This window comes from Micromys minutus (assembly GCF_963924665.1).
Source record: "Micromys minutus genome assembly, chromosome: 1".
NCBI lineage: Eukaryota > Metazoa > Chordata > Mammalia > Rodentia > Muridae > Micromys > Micromys minutus.
The window spans coordinates 82,117,560-82,142,553 of NC_137969.1; the positions used below are offsets into that span (position 1 = coordinate 82,117,560).

Here is a 24,994-nt window from a genome sequence, read left to right on the forward strand (position 1 = left end):
GGTGGTTCATGCAAAGTCTTTTCTATGGAAAACTGGTACTTGGACTTTGTTCTGGTCTGACTCCTTGACCTGGAACTGTTTTCCCTTTAATTGGGAAAAGTTCAAAGCTATCTGACAAAGGAAAAAGGAACTTGACATTATGGTTATGAATTCTTGCATCCTGAAACTAAGTCAACTCTCTGGGTTTCTATTTCATATTTCATGAAAGATCATAATAAACTTTCAATAGGAAGTGCTTCTGCTGACTGTGCTATTGGAGATCAGTGATTTGCTAGTGTTTAGAGATAACCGCTGGAAAGTTCTGCTAAGAAAGATTGGCTTAATTCTGCTTTAAAAGGGCAAATGACCAGGTTATATTTTTTAGTTGTTTTGCTTTTTTTTTTTATGAGTATGAGTGTACTCTAGCTGTCTTCAGGTATATCAGAAGAGGACATCAGATCCCATTACAGATGGTTGTGAGCAACCATGTTGTTGCTGGGAGTTGAACTTTGAACTCGTGACCTCTGAAAGAGCAGTCAGTGCTCTTAACCACTGAGCCATTTATAAATCTTATTTATAAATAAGAAAAATCAAGACTCGAAGCTTCTGGCACGATGTCTAGTAGAGCCTCATTATGGAAATGCCTTGTTCAATACTTTTAGTTCAGTTTTTCTCATGTGATGTGAAAGAAAGATGCTCATGTGGATTATTTCCCCTGAGCTGACTGCTGTATATTTGGGATATTTGATATTTTTCTTCCTTATAGTATTGCATGGCTGATGAGTTTTAAATTTTCCTGCTCAATCATTTGTGTTTGTATTTCCTGGTTTCCTACATGTGGTCACCTGCCTTCACAGAAGCACTTGAACTGAAGTAGAAGTTACAGTGCTTGTATTTAAAGTTTGGCTAACAGTCATAGTGCCAAGGTGGGAACTCAGGAAATAAAAGTTCAATGATGAAAACCAGAAAGCGTAACAATAAATTGAAATTAGCATTGGGTTTTAGAAATGTTTACATAGCATAGTTATTAATAAACTATGTCTAGATAATTCTCTGCTCAGTTGTTTGTATAAGGACAGAGCTTAGTTTCTCTATGTAAGCCTTATGGTTCTGTCTATGACTGCTTTATCCCATTCTGTTTCCATTCCCTGTGGACTCTTTTGTTTAAAAGTCACCATGTGCAAGTGACTGAGTAGAAGGAACAGACATTTTGCTTTTACGCTTTTGTCCTAAGGAGCACTTAAGAGACAATCTTTAAAATGATGAGCTTCCTATAGGAACTCCAGAGTCTCCTTCATCTTTCTGATACTAACTGCTCCTTCGCATAATTTTAATGGTGGTTCCTCATGCATCTTTTCTCTCATATTTGCAGGGCCTCCCGATGTTGATCAGCCCTGTGAGCCTAGCTTGCAGGCCTGGAGTCCTGAGCTCCACCTGAACCACATGAATATGACCGTGCCCTGTCCAGCAGAAGGCTGCAGCTTGGAGCTGCTTTTTCAATACCCGGTCCAAGCAGATACCCTCACCCTCTGGGTCACTTACCTCTCCATGAACTCTTCCAAGGCATTCTTTGACATAGAGATTTTGCTAGAACACAAAGGATCTTTGCACCTTGGGCCCTTTAACACTTTTTGTGATATACCGCTCACCATCAAACTCCACATGGATGAGAAGGTCGTGGGAGCAAAAGTCTATACCTTTGATGAACGAATGGAAATTGATGCTGCTCTCCTGACTTCTCGGCCCAATAGTTTTTTGTGTTCTGGATGCAGGCCTATGAGTTACCAGGTTCTCCGAGAGCCTCCTTTTTCCAGTGGCTTGCCCATGGTGGTGAGACATCCACACAGACAGTTCACAGATACGTAAGTTGGGCAATAGAATCTTCCAAATCATGAGACTTCTGGGGACTTTGTTGAAGTTTGGTTATTTCTGCTTCCACTTTTTAATAATTGCTGCTTTTAGTTGGAGGAGAGAGTTCAGCAGTCCAGGGGAGAGTTTATCTTAAGTGGCATATAACAAATGAAGAAGAAATGTTTCACAGAAAAGGGAAAGCAAGTGTTTTGACTGCCAATGTCATCATTATGGTAATGGGGAAATTAGTGTATGAGGTATTTCAGTTGAGTAAGTGAAATTAATACTAAAGTTGAACAGAATCAGATTTTTTTCTGTCTTGTGGCAATTTTATTTTGGATTCCTTCTCATAGCTTTCCAATAGTCAGCATGGTTTCCATAATTTTCAAGTTATAGTGAATTCTTCCATAGCTACACTAAAAGGTCACAAGTCTTTCATATGTTAAACACAGCTTCCTGATTCATCCAAAATGTATATTTTATTTTTGTTCCTTCCCTTTAAATTTCCTCCTCTCCCTTTCTACTCTTTTGTTTCTAGTTTTCAATTATTTAATTTAATGTCTTCCCTTCTACATCTAGTGAGTTCGACTGTGCTCCTGGCTTGTCGTGCTCAGTGATGGAGATGCAGACTGGGCTGAGAATTTTATGTCTGCCTTAGAGGCTGGTATAGTGAGGGACAAATTCCCCCCACACTTGAGACTGCACAGGGGGCATAGCAGGATACAATAGCTTTATCAGAGGGGCTCTGCTAATTAATTTTGGCCAAATTAGAAATAATCAGATTACGATAGCAAACTCTTTTTTATTATTCTATGAATGGGTGGCTGATATGCTCTGGATTGCTTGCTTGATCTCAGGATAACACCATACACACATTGGGGCCCTCATCTGAGACAGCAAACATGGCTGGAAATGTGAGGATCCTCTTCCTCTTGACCACTCAAGCATTATCTTGGGTTGCTTTTCATTGGTGGATGGCTGTTTCTGGGGCATTTCTAGAAGCAGGGAGAGCAAACCCTCCATTGCTTGTAATTTTCAAGTCTCTTGTACAAATTCCTCTTGATAATGTTTCATGTAAAATTCTAGATTCAAATAATAAACCACCTTTTCTTAAAAGGAGAGATGGGAGTCATACAAATTGTACAGGTATGCATCTTGGCTAGGGTAGACCTTTGGCAATCCACCACAGCTATAAAACCTAGAAAAAAATGTCCAGTTTGAGCTCTAGTATATTTTTCTTTCTGTGGTTGTTCTCTTCTTTAGCATCGGAGGGTGAAAAAAAAATGGTTAAAAAAATCAAAGCAAGCAGAATTCAGATCATGGGGTTAGAAAGAAAAATGGGCATGATTCAGAATCTGCAGTCAGTTAATTAATGCTTATTTTATGATATCCACACATAAACGTTTAAAGCTGATGATATCCTGTTTTATGGGTAGAAGACTTAGGCTTGGCTTACCTCAGAGCTAATAGGTGGACATCCCTAGGATTCAAACTCTATTTCAACTTACTCCTTCTTCTTTCCTTGGTAGAACACTGCCCTTCACAGACTCAGCTCTTGGGAGGCTCACATCACCTGCTGCTGTGTTTTCCCCGTGATAATAATAAACACACAATAACATTTCTATCCATTCCTGTTCCCAGTCACAGAGCACTATAAGACTTTTTTTTTTTTTTTTTTTTTTTTTTTTTTTTAAGTGTGGTTGAGCAAGAAGACACCATCAAGTAAAGGAAACCAACTACCAACATTGATTGAAGTAAAATTGAGTTTACTTTAAAATAACATCTGACACTCTTGGGAGATTATTTCTTTCTCAAAAGGGAAAGCTAATTTGAAATTTTAAGAGTTGTTAATATTTAGGTGTCTTTCCTATTAAAATACTTAAAAACCAGTATAGAAGTTTTAAAGGTATTTTGGAAACCCAAAACATGTCCTGTTTGCTGGTTGCTACATCAGATTGTGGGGCGGTGATTGTACAGTTTCATTAAAGAGTTTGTTAAAGAAAAAGAGGCAGGAAATCTGTACTGCGCACTCCTGGCAACTCTAATCAAGATCATGTCCTCCTAAACACTTGCATCCTTTCTTGAGTTGGGTGGTACTTTTTCAATCAGAACAATTCCTGGATAACATTAATATGAGGCAGAATTCATCTTTGAAAGCTGCAGCTCCATTCATGAGTTCTTTTACTAGTAAATCAGAATCTTGTGTCATGCACTTACCACTTCATCACATCACCAGGGACAAGAGAGTGATACATTCCTGCAATCTCTCATGTCAACTGTACCAACTCCATTCTTGGCATTTGGAGGGAGAGACCAATTTAGTGTGTTCTGAACTGGAAATTTTTACCTCTTCCAATTGGTATTGAGTTGTGTGCTTACTTCTATGAAATACTTGTCCCAATCTTCCCAAGGCAAGAATTCTCTTTTAAGAAAACTGTTGTCTGTAAATCCAAGAAAGGACTTGACTGAGCCCACACACTGAAATTCTAATCTTCACTTTGTTTGTTTACTTTAAAAATATAGCTTACTAGTTTTTCAATAGTTGTTCTATATTTTCTTGGTTAAAGACACTACATGGCATTCTCCTATTTTCTCAGGGCATATTACATTTAAGTGTTAGCTCACTGGGCTATATTTACTAGTAGAGAACATAAGGGTCAATAGAAATAACTACATAGTTACATGAAAGGCTGCTCATAGGATTGGGCATTTATCTTTATTTCAGACAGTTGGCACATTTCACATTTTGTTTAAGCTAATAGTTTCCTTAAACTCATTTGAACCAACAATAAAGCACATGCCACTTTACAGATGTTAAGGTCGTAATCTCATTGATTTCCACAGGGAGGTCATTCTCGGGCAGATGTATCAATACCAAGTTCAAACTGAAGCTGGAGGGGAACTCGGAGAAGCCTCACCTCCTCTGAGCCATATTCATGGAGGCCCTTACTGTGGAGATGGAAAGGTAGAAAGGTGAGTCACATGTGTGAGAGACAGCGTGAGCTAGGTTGTGCTCCCCTGCTCAAAGAGGCTCAACCTCAGTGTGAGTTTGACTCAACTTTAAAATGCACAGGAGCTACAGACTGTGTGGATTTCCTGTAGAAATTCTGGGGTCTTAAGAGGTCACTGGCATTTCTGCATAGTCTTGAAAGGGTTTATTTGATACTGGTCCCCAGAGTGTTGAGAATACAAGCATGTTTCTCTGGGGCCCCCTTAAGGCCTCAGTGAGAACTACAGGGCAGTGAGGTAGGGGAAGAGTTTCTATAGATGATGGTTAAATAGTACTGAAGAAGGATATAATTTGGACCAGTGGTCTGCTTTTTCAGTTTTATTAACTGGATGTGATTTCAGGGAAGGAAGTTACTCACCTGGCCCACTTACAGCTGTTCTGTAAACATAACAAAGGTAAAGATAGAATTACTCCGTCGGTTCCTTTACATCCTATGAGCATTTTTCTAATGGCCTGTGTTATCAGTCTAAAGAATGAACTCATCTGGTTTACCTAGAACATGTCCAAGTTTAGTACAGACATATATCCAGTCCTAGGATACCTAGGGCAGTGGGCAATCCTCATTTAACATAACCTTTATACTTATCTAACCTATACTTACATAACGCTGCTGGGAGTAGAAATCTGGGAGGCAAAATATGATGCAGTCAAACTCAGCATATTAATAAAATGGCCAGTTTTTCAGTTTCTCAGACACGAAAAATATATATTTATTTCTCTAGCCTTTTGTGGGAATCTATCCAGCTATGGATCACTGAACATTTGGAACAGTGTTCATCTTTTTTATCTCCCCCCACTTTTAAATTGGATATTTTAGATATTTCCATTTCAAATTTTCTCCCGGTTCCTCGTCTCACATCCCCCTACCCCTGCTTCTATGAGGATGCTTCTCCTCTCACCCACCCACTCCCACCTCACAACCCTGGCATTCAACTACACTGGGGAAATGAGCCTTCACAGGAGATTCTCAAGCTATAATATAATCCTATTCTATCATACTAAAGCATAAATACTACATTTTTTCCCATCTGAATACAACAGAAATCATTAAATACGTAAATCCAACCTGTTTGTCCTTGTTCCTCCCTAGCTCCCCCTCAGCATGCTAGCTCTCTTCTAGTGCCATTCTTCAATTGTTGCCACTGCAGAGACTTGAAATATCACTTGCCTGCTTGTATTTAGCAGAAAGTGGTGCAAAGCCATCTTCCTAACTTGGTAGCCATACTTACCCTCATCTCTTGAAGCAGCTTAACTCTAGGCAGTGATTCTCTACTAGTGAATCACAAGACTCCATGTTAAAATGAATTTCCCTAGCTTCTGTTTGCATTTCTTGGCTGGATAATCTGTACTATTGTCCAAGGGAGTAATTTCTAAACCCCAGCTGTGCTTCACCTGGGGGCACCCCAATACACATGGCCAAAAGGGGCTAAGTAAATTGTTTAACCCACTTGGTTCCAGATAGGAGACTATCAAGTTGAACAATAAGGAGGGCCCTGAGATTTTGAGCAACACTCATTTGGGAGTTGATTTTCTTGGTACATGCTGTCCACCTGTCATCTGTCAACACATCAACTTCAAAATGTGTTGGAGGCAGCTAAGATGTGCAATATAAATTCTAATGCAATTAAGGTAACTTTGTTTTCAAACTAAAACTCAATTTAGTTGTTAGGAAAAACCTTTAAGTATAACTTGAACATTTGGAACAACTTGGATAGATGAATTGACCCTTCCAACAACGACTATGAAGTAAAAGGCAAATATTAAAATGAGATTTAAGTGAAAAGTACAATAATTAAATGCTTTAGTGTTTGGGATACAAAAAGAATGCTAACAACTCATTGATCATTTTATATTGATTAAAATTCAATTAGTAATATTTTAAGTAACACCCTTGGATGAAATACAGTAGTATTGTTAATTCTACCTCTTTCTTTTACTTTTAAGTGATTACTAAAAATTTCAAAATTATGTATGACTCTCATTAGATTTCTATTCAGCAGTACTGTACAAAATGATTTTTTTTCAAAATAAAATTATAAACATGCCTCTTTCAGAGATTATGTCCTAGACCCAAGACAGGGAAACATTAGTGTGGGTCTATTGACCAATATTCTCCCCATATACAAGTAAACAAGAAATGGAGTTTTGAGATGCTTCCCGAATATCACATGGTCGACCAGGTACTTGGGGCAGTCTCTTTATAGTGATCCATATTGCCTTTGTCAGAAAAAATTTGTGAAGTGACTAGAGAGATGGCTCAGCAATAAGATCACTGGATTTTCTTTGAAAGAACTTGTATTCAAGTCCCAGAACCCATAAGCTGGCTCACAATGGTCTGTACCTCCAGTTCCAGGGGATATGACACTCTATGTTAGCCTCTATTGGTGCATTGATATACATGTTGGAAAAACATTCATAAATGTTAGAAATAAATAACTCTTAAAAACATTAATCAAAAATGCATAATATGCATGTATAAGATAGTTTTAGGGATTATGATTTAAATTTTCTTCAGTTCAGGTTATTAAACCCAGGCTTTCTACAAACTAGGCTAATAGTCTATTACTTAGCCACACACAATTCCTTCAACTATACTTTTCCTATGTTTTTATTCCTGTCTCCTGTTATAGCTTACAACTTAAAACATGATTACTATGTTTTGCATCAAAACCATGGTTTTAATATTTATAACTATTCTCATGTCTAATTCATTTTAAATCTATTTCTTTAGTATACTTTGAATAATGACAAGCTATTTGTGATATCCTGGTTCTAAGAAACTTTTAGAACTTGAAATTGCTTTATATACGGAGGTAAAATATATACCAATTTGGATATATTGAAATGTAAAGAAGAAAACTGTAAGTCATAACCATTTTGTGAGTGCCAAATTTTATTTTTTCATGCAAGTTCCTACATAATTTTTCCTATTTTGATTTCATAACATGCTTTTAAAAAATCTCATAATAGAGTAAGTTACCTACCTCAACCTACATTTAGACATCAACTAAAGTTCAAAAAAGTTATGTACCAAATGGATTTAACAGATATCTATAGAACATTTCATCCTAAAACAAAAGAATATACCTTCTTAGCATCTAATGGTACATTCTCCAAAATTGACCATACAATCAGTCACAAACCAGGCCTCAACAGATACAAGAAGACTGAAATAATCTAATGCATTCTATCAGATCACCATGAAATAAGGCTGGTTTTCAATAACAGCAAAAACAACAAAAAGCCCATACATGCATGGAAGCTGAACAATGCTCTAATAAATGATAAAATGGTCAAGGAAGAAATAAAGAAAGAAATTAAAGAATTTTTATAATTTAATGAAAATGAAGTCACAACATACCCAAATTTATGGGACACGATGAAAGCCCTGCTAAAAGGAAAACTCAAATCTAAGTGCCTCTAGAAAGAAACTAAAGAGAAAATACAGTAACAGCTTGACAGCACACTTGAAAGCCCTGAAACAAAATGAAGTAAATACATGCAAGAGGAGTGGATGGCAGAAAATAATCAAATCAGGAACAAAATCACCCAAGTAAAATCAAAAACAACTATACAAAGAATCAACAATACCGGGAGCTGATTTTTTGGGAAAGTAAACAAGAGATAAACCCTTAGCCAGACTAACCACAGGGCATAAAGACAGAATCCAAATTAACAAAGTCCAAAATGAAAAGGGAGATATAACAGCAGAAACTGAGAATATTCAAAAAATCATCAGATCCTATTGTAAAAGCCTATACTCAACAAAACTGGAAAATATGAATGAAATGAAAAAATATCTAGAAGATACCAGGTACCAAAGTTAAATAATGATTAGATAACCTACATAAACAGTCCCATAACCCAACCCCTCAAAAAAAAAGGACCAGATGGGTTTAGTGCAGATTTCTATCAGACATTCAGAGAAGATCTAATACCAATATGCTTCAAACTATTCTACAAAATTAAAGGAACATTATCTAATTCACTCTTTAACACCACAATTATGCTTCTACCTAAACCAAAGACCCAACAAAGAAAGAAAACGTCCTAACAATTTGCCTTAAAAATATCAATGCAAAAATACTCAATAAAATTCTCACAAACCAAACTCATGAACACATCAAAATGATCATTCTTCATGATCAAATAGGCTTCATCCCAGAAATGCAGGAATGGTTCAATGTACAGAAATCCATCAATGTAATTCACTATATAAACAAACTCAAAGAAAAGAAAACCACATGATCATATCATTAGATACTGAGAAAGCATTTGAAAAAATACAACACCCCTTCATGATAAAAGTCTTAAACATATCAGGAATTCAAGGCTCATACCTAAACATAGTAAATGCAATATAGAGCAAACCAGTAGCCAACATCAAACTTGCAGAAATCTCACTAAAATTAGTGACTAGACAAGGCTGCCCACTGTCTCCCTACCTATTCAATGTAGTACTCAAAGTCCTGACCAGAGAAATTTAACAACAAAAGGAGGTCAAGGGGGTACAAATTAGAAAGAAAGAAGTCAAAACATCACTATTTGAAGAGGATATAATAGTATACTTAAGTGAACCCAAAAAATCCACCAGAGAACCCCTACAACTTCTAAATAACTTAAGCAAAGTAGATGGATAAAAAAATTAACTTAAAAAAATCAGTAGCTTTCCTCTACTCAAAAAATAAACAGGCTGGGAAAGAAGATAGGAAAATGACACCCTTCACATTAGTCATAAATAATATAAAATACTCTGGTGTGACTCTAACCAAGCAAGTGAAAGTTCTGTATGACAAGAACCCCACATCTCTGAAGAAAAATTCGAAGATCTCAGAAGATGGAAAGATCTTCCATGCTCATGGATTGGAAGCATTAATATAGCAAAAATGACCTTTTTGCTGAAAGAAATCTACATATTTAATGCACTCCTCATCAAAATTCCAACCTAATTCTTCATAGAGTTAGAAAAAAATTTGCAAATTCGTTTGGAATAACAAAAAACACAGAATAGTGAAACTATTTTCAACAATAAAAGAACTCCTCTGGTAATCACCATCCCTGACCTCAAGCTGTATTACAGAGCAATCATGATAAAAATACTGCATGGTATTGGTACAGAGACAATGGAATAGAACTGAAGACTGCGAAATGAACCCACACACCTATGGTCACTTGATCTTTGACAAAGGAGCTAAAAACATCCAGTGAACAAAAGACAGCATTTTCAACAAATGCTGCTGGTCAAACTGGCATTAAGCATGCAGAAGAATGTATATCAATCCATTCTTATCTCCTTGTACAGAGCTCAATTCCAAGTATATAAAGAACCTCCACATAAAATACGGTACACTGTATCTAATAGAAGAGAAAGTGAGGAAGAGCTTAGAACACATAGAGGGGAAATTTTCCCGAACAGAGCACCAATGACTTATTCTCTAAGATCAAGAATCAACAAATGGGGCCTCATTAAATTGCAAAACTTCTGTAAGGCAAAGGACACTGTCAATAGGACAAAAGAGCAACCAACAGATTGGGAAAAAAATCTCTACCAATGCTACATCTGAAAGAGGGTTAATATCTAATATATACAAAAAACTCAAGAAATGAGACTTAGGAGAACCAAATAATCCTATTCAAAAATGGGGTACAGAGATAAATAGAAAATTCTCAACTGAGGAATATTGAATGGCTCTGAAGCACCTAAAGAAATGTTTAACATCCTTAGTCATCAGAGAAATACAAGTCAAAACAACCTGAGATTCCACCTCACGCCAGTAAGAATGGCTAAAATTAAAAACCCAGATGACAACAGATGCTGGATAAAATCTGGAGAAAGAGGAACAGTCCTCAATTGTTTTTGGGATTGCAAGCTGGTACAACCACTCTGTAAATCAGCCTGGCAGTTCCTCAAAAAATTGAACATAGTGCTACTTAAGGACCCAGCTATACCATTACTGGCATATACCCAAAAGAGGCACCAACATATAACAAAGACACATGCTTCACCATGTTCATAACAGCCTTATTTATTATAGCCAGAAACTGGAAAGAACCCAGATGTTCTTCAACAAAGGGATACAGAAAATGTGGTATATTTATACAATGGAGTACTAATTAGCTATAAAAAACAATGGCTTCATAAAGTTCTTAGTCAAATGGATTGAACTAGAAAATACCATACTGATTGAGGCAACCCAGTCACAAAAGAACACACATGGTATGCACTCACTGATAAGTAGATATTAGCCCAAAAGTTTGAAATACCCAAGATACATTTCACAGACCATATGAAGTTCAAGAAGAAGGAAGACCAAAGAGTGGATGCTTCAGTCCTTTTTAGAAAGGGGATCAAAATACTCACGGGTGGAAATACAAAGACAAAGTGTAGAGCAGAAACTGAAGAAAAGGCAATACAGAGACCCCCACCTGGGGATCCAGCCTATATACAGAAACCAAACCAAGATACTATTTTGAATGACAGGATCCCGATAAAGCTATCTCCTGAGACTCTACCAGAGCCTGACAAATATGGAGGCAGATACTAACAGCCAACCATTGGACAGAGCACTGGGTCTCCAATAGAGGAGTTAGAGAAAGGACTGAAGAATATAAAGGGGTTCTCAGCCCCACAGGAAGAACAACAATATAAAACAACCAGAGCCTCCCCCCAGAGGTCCCAGGGAATACACTACCAACCAAAGAGTACACATGGAGGGACCCATGGCTCCAGGCCTTGATTCTTTTCAGGCCCCATGCTCCAGTATAAGGGAATGACAGGTTGGGGAGGAGAGAGTGGGTGTACGGGTGGAGGAGTACCCTTACGGAAGCAAGGAGAGGGAGGATGGAATATGGGGTTTCTGGAAAAGTGGGTAACATTTAAAATGTAAATAAATAAAATATCCAATAAAATTCAAACACACTTTTTCCCTGCCATATATGATATTTGCCACTAGGGAAGTAGTAAGTGACTTGAACCCTACCTGTGTCTTTGACTAAGATGCCTGCAATTGGTGCTACTCTTATTTATGTGTAAGCAGGAGATTCAATTCTGAAATATTCTGAATTTTATGACTTCACCTTCATAGAGAAAAATGATTAAATGACAAATGATTTAAAATTAGATACAATGAACAGAAAATAATATGGCACAGATGAGGTAGAAGATGACACAAGTCAGCTATTTCTGTTTTGTTCCCTTTGCTATTTTGTTATAGAGGATCTTTCTTTGTTCCAAGTTGACTTGGAACAGTCTGTGTGTCTCTAGAGTAGTATGTAACTCAGTGCCTAGAAATATCTAATACTTTTAAAAGTGGCCAATGGTTTTAAATGAAACACAGTACATGCCTTTATATAAAAACATTAAAAATAAAGGAATTCCATATGATGTTTTTGATACATTGTGTAATACTTAAATAAGTTAAACATACCATTTTTTTCATATGTCACCCCTTTAGAGTATAAACAATTTAAATTCTTTCTAGCTTCTTGAATCCACTAAGCATAGTTGTTTTAGTCAGTCCACTAAGCAATAGCACATGAGGACTTCCTCATATGTCATTGTAACTCAGAACACAGCAATAACCCTTTCTCCATCACTGTCTTTTCTCTGCTTACCCCAGTCTCTAAAACCAACAGAGATGAGAAAACTCACAGTATACTTCTCTTTCTCTGCTTCCTTTACTCAACACGATCTCCGTCTCTATCCATACTGCCCCAAAGAACTGGTTTTCATTTTCCTTTGAGGCTGGATAGTGTTCTGTTGGATATGTGTCACACTTTCTTTTTCCATCCATTAGTTGATTGACACTTAGCTGATTTCCATCTCTTAGCTACTTTGAATAATGTTGACATACTAATTCCATTTCCTTTGAATATACCCAGGAGTGGAATTTCCAGAATACAAATTAATCCTGTGTGTAAGTACATGTATGTGTGTGTTGTTGTACTCCGTTTCTTTCATCCAGATTTTATAATTTGCATTCTAAATGAGATTCCTTTCTTCAATTCTATTTCCCATAATTGGTTATTAGTATACAGAAATGCTACTGTGCTTTTAAATCATTGGAACTAATAAATAAACACAGCAAATGTGAAAGACACAAATCAGCTAATTCCATTTCTCCGTTTTATCACATTTCTTCGTTTTATCTTTCATTTATCACAGGGCTGGTGGTGCATCTCACCAGGCACACTTCTGAAGTTTTTCCAGACATTCTTGAGCTATAATTCATTCTAGGAATTCCTACAACCCCCAGATGATGCTAATCTGACATTTTGCTAACCTTGCATCTGCTTTATATATTGCTTATTTCATATTTTTGTAGATTATTAAATATCTATTTTTACACAGTATTTAATTTTTAAATCATGATGAGGAGTTTAAATTGATGTGTATCTAAACGTATATTTCTAGGAGTACGGGAGAAACGTGTGATGATGGAGACCTACTGAATGGAGATGGGTGCTCAAGAGCATGTGAACTGGAGGAAGGCTTCAATTGTGTAGGTGAGTCTAGGGTATTGGAATTATAATCTTACTTTTAGAGCTATATCAGTGTATTATTTTGTGAATTATTACTGTCCTTTATCTTAATGCTGATTACAGCAATAGCACCAAATATTTCTCATATAGTTACTAATTTAATTCTCACTTTAACCATAAAGAAACTAAACAGAGACACAAAAGGCTTAAATTCTTTTTGCTTATTTAAAACTTTGCTGAAAGTTCTAGTTAGGATTTGAGCCAAGGGAGAGCAGATCTAGAATTTCATGCTAAATAGATTGTACTGGTCCATAGCTTAACCCAAGGCCTTTCTTGGGTTTTCATGCATATACCGAAATTCTAGATAACCAGAATAATCATGCTGGTTCTATATACAAATTTGGGTCAGAAAATATTCTATGGCAGAGGAGAAGCAAGATATTTTTATTTCTGTGTTTTGTCGATGAGATCATAAAGACTAGCAGAGGGCCCTGATGTTTCCTGTCCTGGGGAGTGAGTGGTGAAAATGACTGCATATGTAAACTCTTGGCATTGAGAGGTAGCATAGAATTCTCCCTCTAGTTACAATGACTCTCCATGGACCAGTTCCTCGGATGCAAATTATTTTTCATCTCATACATTGCAATGATTGTCCAGAGTAGAACCTCACATCAAACTTGTCTTAAATAGAAGTGCATTTGAAACCACTTCAGTCTTCTTATCTCTTAAGACAATGTAGAATATTACAATATGTAGAATTTATTATTAAGGTGTCAACTACTACATAAAACATGGTGACACCCCTGCTCTCCAGCACCAAATCTCTGTCATAGAATCTTATCATCACCTATTTGTCTACCTAGTCCTTCACCCATCCAAACAATGATCCACTGAGTACCATGTGTTAAGTAGCATCACATGTACCTCAGTGCCTGCAATGCAATAACATCTGAAGGAGACTGTTCCCTTCCAGAAAGATGTAGCAGTTTAGAGTCCAGCTTTTCATTTAAAGAAGTTATTCCTATCCCATTCTGAGAAATGGGCACTTAGTTTCTGCTTACATAATTTTGGCAATGAAAAATGTACTCAAAACAGATGATTGTGCTTAACAATAGCCTTATCTGTTATAATTTTTTTGTCTCCCAGTTTTCATTTTTACGTTGAGGCTCAGACCATCTAAGTGACTCATCAAAAGGTGTACAAGGGCTCTGCCAAGCTGGCCCTGAAATTTAACTTCACTTGTATTGAATCAAGTGAGAGTTTCTTGCGATGAAGCTTCAGAGGATACATTTTTTCCTGTTTTATTTGGCTACCGTTCAGATATTTGAAATGCCTCTTCACTATTATCCTTTCCAATCCAAACATCCCCCTCATGTGATTAGGTTTCCAGACCCTTTCCTATTTACCCCAACCTGGCACACTTTGTATGGTCAATACCCAGAAAGGAATCCAATACCCCAGATGTGGTCTGGCTGTGCAGGGTTTACAGAACAAATTACCCACCTCTTTTGAGCACAAGTATTTGTTAATGCTACCTCTGTTTGTTTCATTTCTTCTTGGTAGCCACATAGTGGTCACATACTGAAAATAAGTACACATTCTCCACACACTGCACCATCTCTAGTTGGGCTCAAGTCTCATTGAACTCAAGAATAGCATTTGTGTTACTTTCTATCTCATTTGAACCTTGGACTCATATTTTCTCAGCCTCTCAACTCTAGTAAGACTATATTACAATTACTATAACTATACTTAAATACCATATTTAAGTTTAAATTTAAGTGGTTGACTGAGTGAAATTGATGTGGTATATCCTATTATTAAACATCTTTTTTGATGAATAAATTTATCATATGTTAAGTATATGATTTTACTGTTTTTTTTTTTAAAGTAGATTAGAAGGAACATGTTAAATGCGATCCTAAGGCAGTCTATTATTTTCTTTTGAAATTGCAAAATACCAAAATGTTTCCCCTTGAGGATAAAAGAAAAAAACTAAGAAATGAAAAGGGGCAGTTCCTGAGTTATGGATAGAAACTATATTATATATGTATTTAATTGTCATAAATAATAACAAAGGCAGAAAGGGGGCAGCTTACTCTGCTGAGAATGTTGTTTCAAGTGTACAAATGCTGGATGAGACGGTGAGTACACCGTAAATTTGATTGACTACTGTTCATGTCCTCTAAAGCCTGGCTTACACTGTCATACAGAAGTAGATTTACCATGAAAGGGTAAATCTCAGACAACTAGTAAGGAATATAATAACTGTATGTTGCTGAGGAGCTGACAAATTACCAGAGTGTAACTGTGAAATTTCTATGAAGAAGAAAAAAAATGAAATGAAAAGGCATGTTGCAGTAATAATAAATCTTAGCAATAATTTTACTGAGTTGGTGATGAACAGTGCACATTTATTTTGAATATTAATTCTATTTTAGTATCCTGTTGATATAAGTAGATATGGGAAACTGAGTTGTGCTATCAATATTAATTGCTATACATTTTGGTGGGCAGCTTCCCACACTTAAAGAAGGCAGACTACAAAAGGGCAATACTATACACCTAGTAGGAACTGCCCTGTATGGAGGGATAGAAGGTGCCCTGTGCATCCAGGTTCATCCAGCAACAGTTTCCTCCAAATATCCTGTCTTGATTGTGTGCTCTGCTTCAGTATGAAGTGGTACAGGTTGAGAGAAGAAATGGACCTGTATTATGTAAGCCTTCCTCAAATCAAGTGCCATAGATTATCAGGGTCACTTTTCAAGTCAGAAAAACTCATTTAGATGTGTATTTCTCATTTATAAAACAAAAAAATAGGAATAAAAAAGAAAACTGCACACCTCATGGTTGTCCTAAGCTGAGAGACCTGAAGCCTCTATGAGTCAGTTTATGCAGAAGACTTTCATATAGTTCCTGAGCAGTTGTGTGCTCAGGGACGAACAGCTCAGTGGAAAGAGTAATTTAAAATAAATCCTAATTTGGTAAAGAATTCCTTAAATAATTGAATACTTTTTTTCTATGTCCCATGTGCTTCTAACATATTCTTCATCTCATTCAACTTTTCCTAAAATACCTTGGCTGAAGATCATAGCACATGCCTGTAATTGTAACACACAAGATGCAAGAAAATCAGGAGTTCAGAACCAGACTGGGCTACCTAAGACCCTGTTGCATTAAATCCCAGCAATAGAAATCAAACAAAATCGTTTTCCCTATATACAGTTTATAGTGCTTTTCCTTCTTTAACCTTCTCTCCCAAGTCCAATATTTCCTATAACTTTATTAGATTCTGCTAGTTCCCTCATAAAGAGTTACCCCTCTTCTCCAAGAGTGTTGGGATTAGTGTTTTGGTGGGTACTGTGCTCTCCAATTATGACAGGATTGTCTTTAGATATTTGGAGAAGAATTTCTGGGAATACTGTCATTTTAAATTTCTCTGAAAAGATATGAAAAAAATTTATTTAAATGTTACTCATTTTTTTTTGGTAGGGGAGCCAAGTCTTTGCTACAGGTATGAGGGAGATGGGGTTTGTGAAGATTTTGAGAAGAAAACTAGCATCATAGACTGTGGCCTCCATACTCTCGAAGGATACTTGGACCAGTGGGCTAGCCAGGCTTATTCCTACCATGAAGATAAGAAGAAGTGTCCTGTTTCCCTGGTAACAGGAGAACCACATTCAATGGTAAGTTAAGCTGGAAGAGTGGATTCATGGTTGTCTGGATGTTTAGGAGCTTGCACTTTTTCCAAGATGTTATCATCCCATTTTGTCTCCACCAATTTCAGAAGATACTGTTAGATGAGAACCTTCTAGAGTAGTCATAAGATCCAGTCCAGTCCCTCTCATTCACATTATTTGACCTCAACAACATCAATCGTATAACTCAAGTCCTATGCAAGAACCTTGAAGTTTAACACAGACATGCAGCTATTATAAACTATCTTTGGTCTCTATGTGTAGTCGAGTTTAGTGTGAATGAATGAAAGGCAGCAATATAGGAGATCAGACAGTCTAAAATGCACAGCTGGACTCACTGCTATTACTGTTACTATATGAGTATGAATAATTCACTTACCCACTTTGGGTCCACATTTGTTGATATATTTTGCATACAACAGTTCAGTGGAGAGTAAATTTTATTTAAATTGTTATTGAAGAACTGTTAGAGTTAGTAGTTAAAGTGAACTGAGTGAACTCTTTGAATTCTGTCCCCATCTACCTAGCAGTTCTTGGGAAGACTCAGAAACTACACTAATGGGATTAATGAATTGAGATTGAATACAAAAGACAAGATGAAGGGCAGCTGGCTCTTGGGTACCATTTCAGATGCATTCATCAATAAATGTACTCTCTGATCAATGGGCAAGATAGTCTCCAGAGATAAAACCAGGCCTCTGGGTATTCTAGGGCAGGGTGAAAGAACTGTACTGCAAACTGCCTCTTTGAAGAGGCATGTCTCAATATGCTACTCAAGGTGCTTGTCTTGGTGTCTCATCAAGGATGCCAGTATGTGGATTCCAACACTCCCATTCTTAGTCTGTGGTTTCCTTTTTCTTGCAACTAACATGGCTGTTGCCACTGTAAGCATGAGGTTACCTAGCACAATCAATGAATGCTTTGTCACTGAGTTGTACTCACAGAACCTTGCATTTAGCTTTACATGGGGATGGGAAGAAGGAAGCAGGTCAAAGGGTTTGTGCATTACAGCTGAGAGTTTGCTAATGTTTATTGGGAAAACGGCATAATTTCTGGAAGCTCAAAACTAAATTTTTACCCCTATCTTACTAGTCTATTTAGTCACCTTTGTTTGTGGGAAACCTTAAGGAAATGAGCATTTATATAACTGGATAACTTTGATCAAATATGAGGTTTATTAATGAAAAGGTGATGGGAAAGAAGATACAATGAGGTGACTAGCCTTTTCTGCCATATTCTCTTTGCCAAGTTTTGGCATTTGTCTCTTTGAAATTCTGGTGCTCAGTGACAAAGACCCAGAGGAATTGGTGATTCTGAGTTTATGGCTGCTCTCTGAAGTGGCTTTTAGTCTAGCCTGAATGTCTTCTTTAAGTGTAGTAGGAGATACTTCGTGGTGTTTTTTGTCTTGGGTTCTCTACTTAGCCAAGTACTCCCTGTCTGCCTGACTCAGTATCCTCCATACAGGGTCAATTGTTGCTAATTGGTAAGGACCTAACCATCACCCTGGAAAGAGTTACAAAGTAAACCCTTGGATCATCTGTTGTGCCAGTATAGTTCTTTGGGCACAGCACCATACCAATGATAGACAGAGAGTTGTTCTGTGTTTTTCTACCCTAGCAAGATACATATTGAGGGTAACAGCATTGAGAAAGTTCTCAATATGAATTATGGATTTTCTGGATTCTATATCTATTAGTGTGGTCATTAGACATTTAGAAGAGAGAAAAGTGGGCTTTGTGCTGGAGAGATTTCTTGACTTTATTTACCTCCTGAATAATACACTTAATTTGGTATTGATATTGCATTTCAGATTTGCACTTCACACCACCCAGATTCATCCCCAGATCATCTCTTTCCTGGTTGGTTTCCCTGTGTCTTCAGTCTGAAGAAAGACCAGGATGCAGGCAGGGAGAAGTCTAAAGGTAGCCTGCAGAAGGATAATGAAATTTGGCTCGAGGTAAGTGACCCAAATATCTATCTGTAAAGCCTGCAAATAGAGAGACACATGTATGCAAGTATAAGGATAAAATTTGTCATTTTACTAATTCATTAGAAAATTTCCTTTTGTTAACTCAAAGTATTTACATCTTACATTTATTTTCATCTTTCTCCAAAGTTTATACTTCCACATGGATAATCACTCTAGGAAATTAATATGTACCACAGACATTTAAAATTAGCAATAGATATTTCAAATACCCTAATTAACCATAGAAATAGAGGCATAGGCTGCCGATTATCACCATGTTCCTTGTCTGTTGCATTGCAAATATATCTAATTTTTTTTTGCAAAATTTTGGAGTGTTTTTTTTTTTTTTTTTTTTTTTGTTGAAAGCCCAACCTCTTCCTCCACCTGTGGAGTGCTGGAATGGCAGGTGTGTATGACCACAGGCAGCTTCTGCATGCCAGAAAGAGGAGCCAAAATTTCACATGCAATAAGCAAGAAGTATGCTGACTGAAGCATATCCCCAACCCTAGCTTTAGGTTTATTTGAAAAGCTTGACAATGCGTTCTTATAGGGTATTGTAGTGCATGCCTTTAATTTCAGCACTTGGGAGGCAGAGGCAAGCATCTCTGCGTGAGTTCAAGGCTAGCCTGGTATATGCAGAGTGTTAAGGGACAGCCATGCCTATATAGAGAGACACTGCCTCAAAAAAATTATACTGTGTTTTTTTTTCTCATCCTACTGCTCTCCTTAGGCAAAATGTTCATTTTCATTTGAATACAAGAATATATATATATATATATGTATATATATATATATATGCTAATATTGACAGCTCAATTACTTAAGTTGAAAATTCTTCATACAGATTGTCTATAAAATTTCTATATTTCCATTACAATTTGTTCTGCTATAACTGCCTCTGTCTAGTTCTTTTATTGAACATGTGTAACCTGATGAATGTCTGTAGAAATGTTAGGCTATTTGTTGGATAGCTTTGGTAGAAAATTGCAAATAATTTCCTAAGTGGTTATGCTAATTCATATTCCATGAGAGATTTGCTAATTTGTTACTTGCCTTACATCTTCATCAACACTTGATATTTTAGGTTTTAGTTTTTACCCCTTCTTTTGAGTAGGTGAAAGCATCCTTCTGTGCCTTCAAGATACACTACATAACCAACAAGACAGGGAGTCTTTTCTATGAATAGTGGCCTTTGACATTCTTGATGTTATTTCTTTGTCTTTTATGTACACAGTTCAGACTTTCTTTAGTTTTCCATTGGGTTACATAGCATATTCCTAATTCATATAACATATTCATAATTTTCTGAATATAATTTCTTTTTTAATTATAAGTTCTTCAATGTGTTATAAAACTCAGAGTCTGTTTCTTCCTCCTAAGGGTACCATTAAAGGAACTAAGTTCCAAATCTTAGTGGTGTCTAACGAATTTGTTTTTTGTGTGTCTGGTATATAATGTGCAGTACAATAAATCCTTGCTTTCTAAGAAGACGGGCTTTCCTGTGTCAACTTCTAGAAATGTTACTCTTCTGCCTTTTCACAGTACATCTCTAATTTCTCTGAAGTTTCTGTTTATTGAGTGAGGTGGAAATTTAGTCTCTCCCCTGTACATGTTCAATAGATCTAAAGCCAACTTAATCAAACTCAGTCCCACTATGCTGCCGATCACCTACTGTCAGAAACCTACAGCAGTATGCATGAGGGCTTGTTTATTGACACCGTCTGTACTCTGCTCCATTAGATCATAATTTTTTGGAATATTAGTACACTTCTCCGAGCTAAGTTTTAGTATTCTAACCAAACGCCTTAAAGATTCTTCATTTCCTTTCAGAATGTACTAGCTCTCTCAATTATTATCATTTAAATTTTATATGAATTTTATCATTTTTTTGTTCAGTCTTGGTAGGGTTTATCATTTTTCCAAAGTTTCCATATAACCAACCAAAGAAATGGACACTTTCATTTTTAATTATTTTCTTCAGTTTCCATTTGTTTTCAGGACTGAACATATTCTGAGACAAGTTTTCAACCTTCGAGCTATAATTATTCTTTAAACTTGTGTTTATTTTTCTAACTGAAAACAATAGATTGATAATTGTCTTTTGGTTTTCTCATATATATGTTCTTACACACACAGACACACACAGACACATGCACACACACACACGCACACACACACTCACACACTAACGCATTCTCTCTCTCTCTCTCTCTCTCTCTCTCTCTCTCTCTCTCTCTTCTCTCTCTCTCTCTCTCTCTCTCTCTCTCTCTCTCCTTTCTCTCTCTCTCTCTCACACACACACACACAGAGACAGACAGACAGACAGACACACACACAAACACACACACACACACACACACACACACACACATATGGAGGGGACAGTCCTTGCTTGACATGGTATTATGACATCAAAAAATGACTACCCAAAGTTAGCAATAATAAACATGAAGGTTATAATTGTTTCATGACTTCTAAAGCATTTTTTCACTTCAAATGCTCTTGCATTTTAGGTTAAGCATATGTGGAAGAGTAATACAAGAGAGCTGCTTTTGACTCTTTAGTTCATTCTCACTTAAGACAATAGCAAGACACAGAATCAATCTGTTCTGTTACTTTGCCAAGTCCCAAAGACACCAAGTTTAGTTTAAACTTGTCTTTTTCTTATTTGACCCCTTTGTCCTATGTGACTTACAGGATAAAGCTAGCATTTTCTTATGATTGCAAATTTTCTATGCCTTGCTTATACAGGTGAACATAGACCAGCTTGTGGCATTTACTCTCCACTCTTTTCATGTTATTTAACACCGTCAAGAGTTCCTTTAGTATGAACTTTGGTTGTTTATAGTGGGTCCTCTAAGACAGAAGTTCTCAACCTGTGGGTCATGACCACTTTAGCAAACTTCTATCTCCAAAAATATTTACATTAAAATTCAAGGCAGTTGCAAAATTACACTTATGAAACAGGAATAAAAATAACATTATTATTAGTTTAGAGATCACCACCACATGAAGAATTGTATTAAAGGGTCACAGCACTGGAGATGCTTGAGAACCACTGCTCTAGGAGGCCTTGTTCTTTCTGTCAAACCTACATTTCCTACTTCTGGTGATGAGTGCTGTTCCCCAGACCTCTTCTAACTTCATGTCCAGTCTCCTGAGCCACCACTCTTAGAGCTGGTTACTTCCGCAACCCCATTGTTTATTGATCAAATCTTACTTCCAGCATCATTTTTTTCTTTGCTGCATTTGAATCTCCTCTTTGGCAGATTCTCACATGTATTATTATGACTAGGGAGCAAGATAAAGTGCAAAAACGTGTGTATTGTTGTCTGTCTAAGCCAAATCGAAGCTTCATTCTGTATGATGGAAGAGAAGACAGAGTGAAAAAAGAAAAGGTCTTGGAAATGAAACAGTTTCAGTCACTAAGAGTTTGCTGTGATCAAGTTTTTATTTAAGGCATTTTGATTTTGGCAAGGACAGGATTAGTTTACTGGTCAGAATTCACACCCATTACTTGCAAGGAGATTTTTGTTGTTGTTGTTGCAAGATTGGCAGTGAAATGTTTATCCAGTTGCTATTAGTATATTGTATCACTTTGACTTGAGTCATGTTGGTGAGTCACTGGTTTTGGTTAAGCTAATTTTATGCCACTATTTGTAGATATGTGAACTATGCACACAGTTGCCTGGGTATATTTTTTGATTTCTACATCTTTTTTATGAATTATATTTCTTAACAAAAAAAGTGTTTCTTTTCTTAGTCTTCAGGAATACCTATTTAAACCTTGAACGATTCCATTTTCTTTGAGGTACTTCTAACAGTGTACTTTAAAGTACAATAATGAGAACCACCTCTCCGTGGACTTGATAATGTCAGTCCCTTAGTGCCCTGAACTGTTGTATGTTGATGATCTTTTCTTTACACCATCTGTCCTCTCTCTTATATCGTAACGGATGGAGAAACATCAGACACTGGGCACCTTATAGAGATATTGGCTGACATTGTCTTCTTTTCAAGAAACATATATTGGGATATGAATTAAGATTTGGGAATTATTGCCCCAATTAAATTAGCAATTGAAAGACTAGAGCCACTGTTCTTATTTTTGTGAACCCTTATCCATTTTTCAGGTTTTTCCCCTATGTTCTAAGAAACTTCTCTTGCAAAGTTTGAACTGGGCCTTCCACCTTCAAAGTCTCCAGCTCCCGTGTCCTCAGTAACATGGGCTTGCCAAAAACTCCTTTAGGCCTTGAGCCTCTCTCTGGACAGTCTTCTTCACTTTTACTCTGTACTGCTTTGGATATTAAAAATATTTGAGACAGAACATCAAATTCTTTTTAATGTGATCCCTTTTCTTTTGAAATATTGAGCTCTTTTGTCCTGATGGATTTGCTTGTTCATTATCATGATCATCATCATCTTACTCAATTTGTATTTTTCAAAATTTCTGTTAGAATAAACTCCTTATTTGACTATAAATTACTCAGTTATATCCAGAAGCAGAAATCTCAACTTGAACCTCTATTATTTCACATTAGCTCTCATATTCCTGCTCTCCTAGTGATCAAGGAGAATAATTTTTCTGTAGCATGTAACTTTAGTAAGCCATGCTAGCTCGTGCTAGGCTCTAGAATCAGTAGCCACTCTAGAATCCTTGCCGGATGCTGAAAATGGCCTACAGGAATCATTTCTGTATCAGAGCAAAACCAGCAATCATATCAAAAGTTACATTAATGTGTAAAGGATTTAGTAAAACATTTATTTCATGAATCTTTATGGTACCAAATAAATTAAGAAGTGACTTTTGAAAATAAGCTATGTTAAACAAAACATTTTCCAAAACTACAGAATTTCTGGCCCTTTACTCTTAGTTTTAGTATAATTTAATCTTGATTTGATACACAGATATAATTTGTATGCAGTGAATCAGAGACAAATTTATTACACAAGTGAAAAACAACAGTACTGGAAAACATTAGTTTTAAAAACATATTTTCAAATTCTTTCATTCACTCACATGCTACTTGCCAAAATAAAAGTTCTTTCATTTTAGCCAATTTTACTGAGGTAACATTCTCCTGCTGTTTTTTTGTTTTTGTTTTGTTTTTTTTTTTTTTTTAAATTCTAATCTTCAACCAATAGAAGAAGGATAGAAGAATTTTTTTAAGATTAATTTCTTTTATGTGAGTACACTGTTGCCATCTTCAGAGACACCAGAAGAGAACATTGGATCCCACTACAGATGGTTATGAGCCACCATGTGGTTGCTGGGAATTGAACTCAGGACCTATGAAAAAGCAGTCAGTGCTCTCAACCATGAGCCATCTCTCCAGCCCCCGGAAGAAGTTTTTTTTTAAAAAGAGTATATAGTATAATTGCTTTATCATTTATAATAAAAACACATTTAAAGTCATGTATAGTTTATAAAAAGCATATTCATATCCATTTCACTGGCATCTTCTTTACAAATCACTGTCAGTGACAGGAGAGGTATTTTTTCAAGAGTTGAAGTTTTTTTTTCTACACACCCTAAGAATGAAGTGGTAGCTAAGAAGCTCAGATTCCTGTGTCGTAATAATCACATGAGGTTTATTACTCTCTAAACACTATTGCTCATTCTATCAGCATTTATTATGCACCTACAGTATACCAAACCCAAAACTTACCACTGGAGATACTCTGGGCCCAGCAACCAAAGGAAGAAAGCCAAATCATAAATGCACATGAAAGGAAAAGTGCCTTCTCTTGTTTAGTGCATTTCTTCTAAACTGTTGAAAGATCGCATATCTATGGATCTGACCAGAGGATGAATTCAGTTTGTTGTCAAACTCTCCATGATTAGCAGGAGGGGTCACAGAAGGAAGTGTGTTGAATATAAATAATATAGGAAACAGATGAAACCATCTGAGATACAGACTCGATAACCATTTGTTTGGTTCCCAAGGAGTCAGTCACCATATGCAAGAGCATACAGTCATGTTCTTTTCTATGGCTTTAACCCGT

General features: G+C 36.5%; 1 protein-coding gene across 1 annotated transcript in view; it reads left to right on the forward strand.

The window, feature by feature from the left end:
- The window catches only part of PAPPA2 (pappalysin 2), a gene marked incomplete at its 5' end in the record, with an annotated part of 238,494 nt that overhangs the window by 102,369 nt on the left and 111,131 nt on the right, over nucleotides 1–24,994 (forward strand). Inside the window, 5 exons of the mRNA XM_080924820.1 lie at nucleotides 1,352–1,841; nucleotides 4,675–4,803; nucleotides 13,254–13,345; nucleotides 16,814–17,007; nucleotides 18,830–18,976. Of these exons, the coding sequence (XP_080780946.1) occupies nucleotides 1,352–1,841; nucleotides 4,675–4,803; nucleotides 13,254–13,345; nucleotides 16,814–17,007; nucleotides 18,830–18,976 (1,052 nt within the window). The remainder of the gene's footprint in view (nucleotides 1–1,351; nucleotides 1,842–4,674; nucleotides 4,804–13,253; nucleotides 13,346–16,813; nucleotides 17,008–18,829; nucleotides 18,977–24,994) is intronic.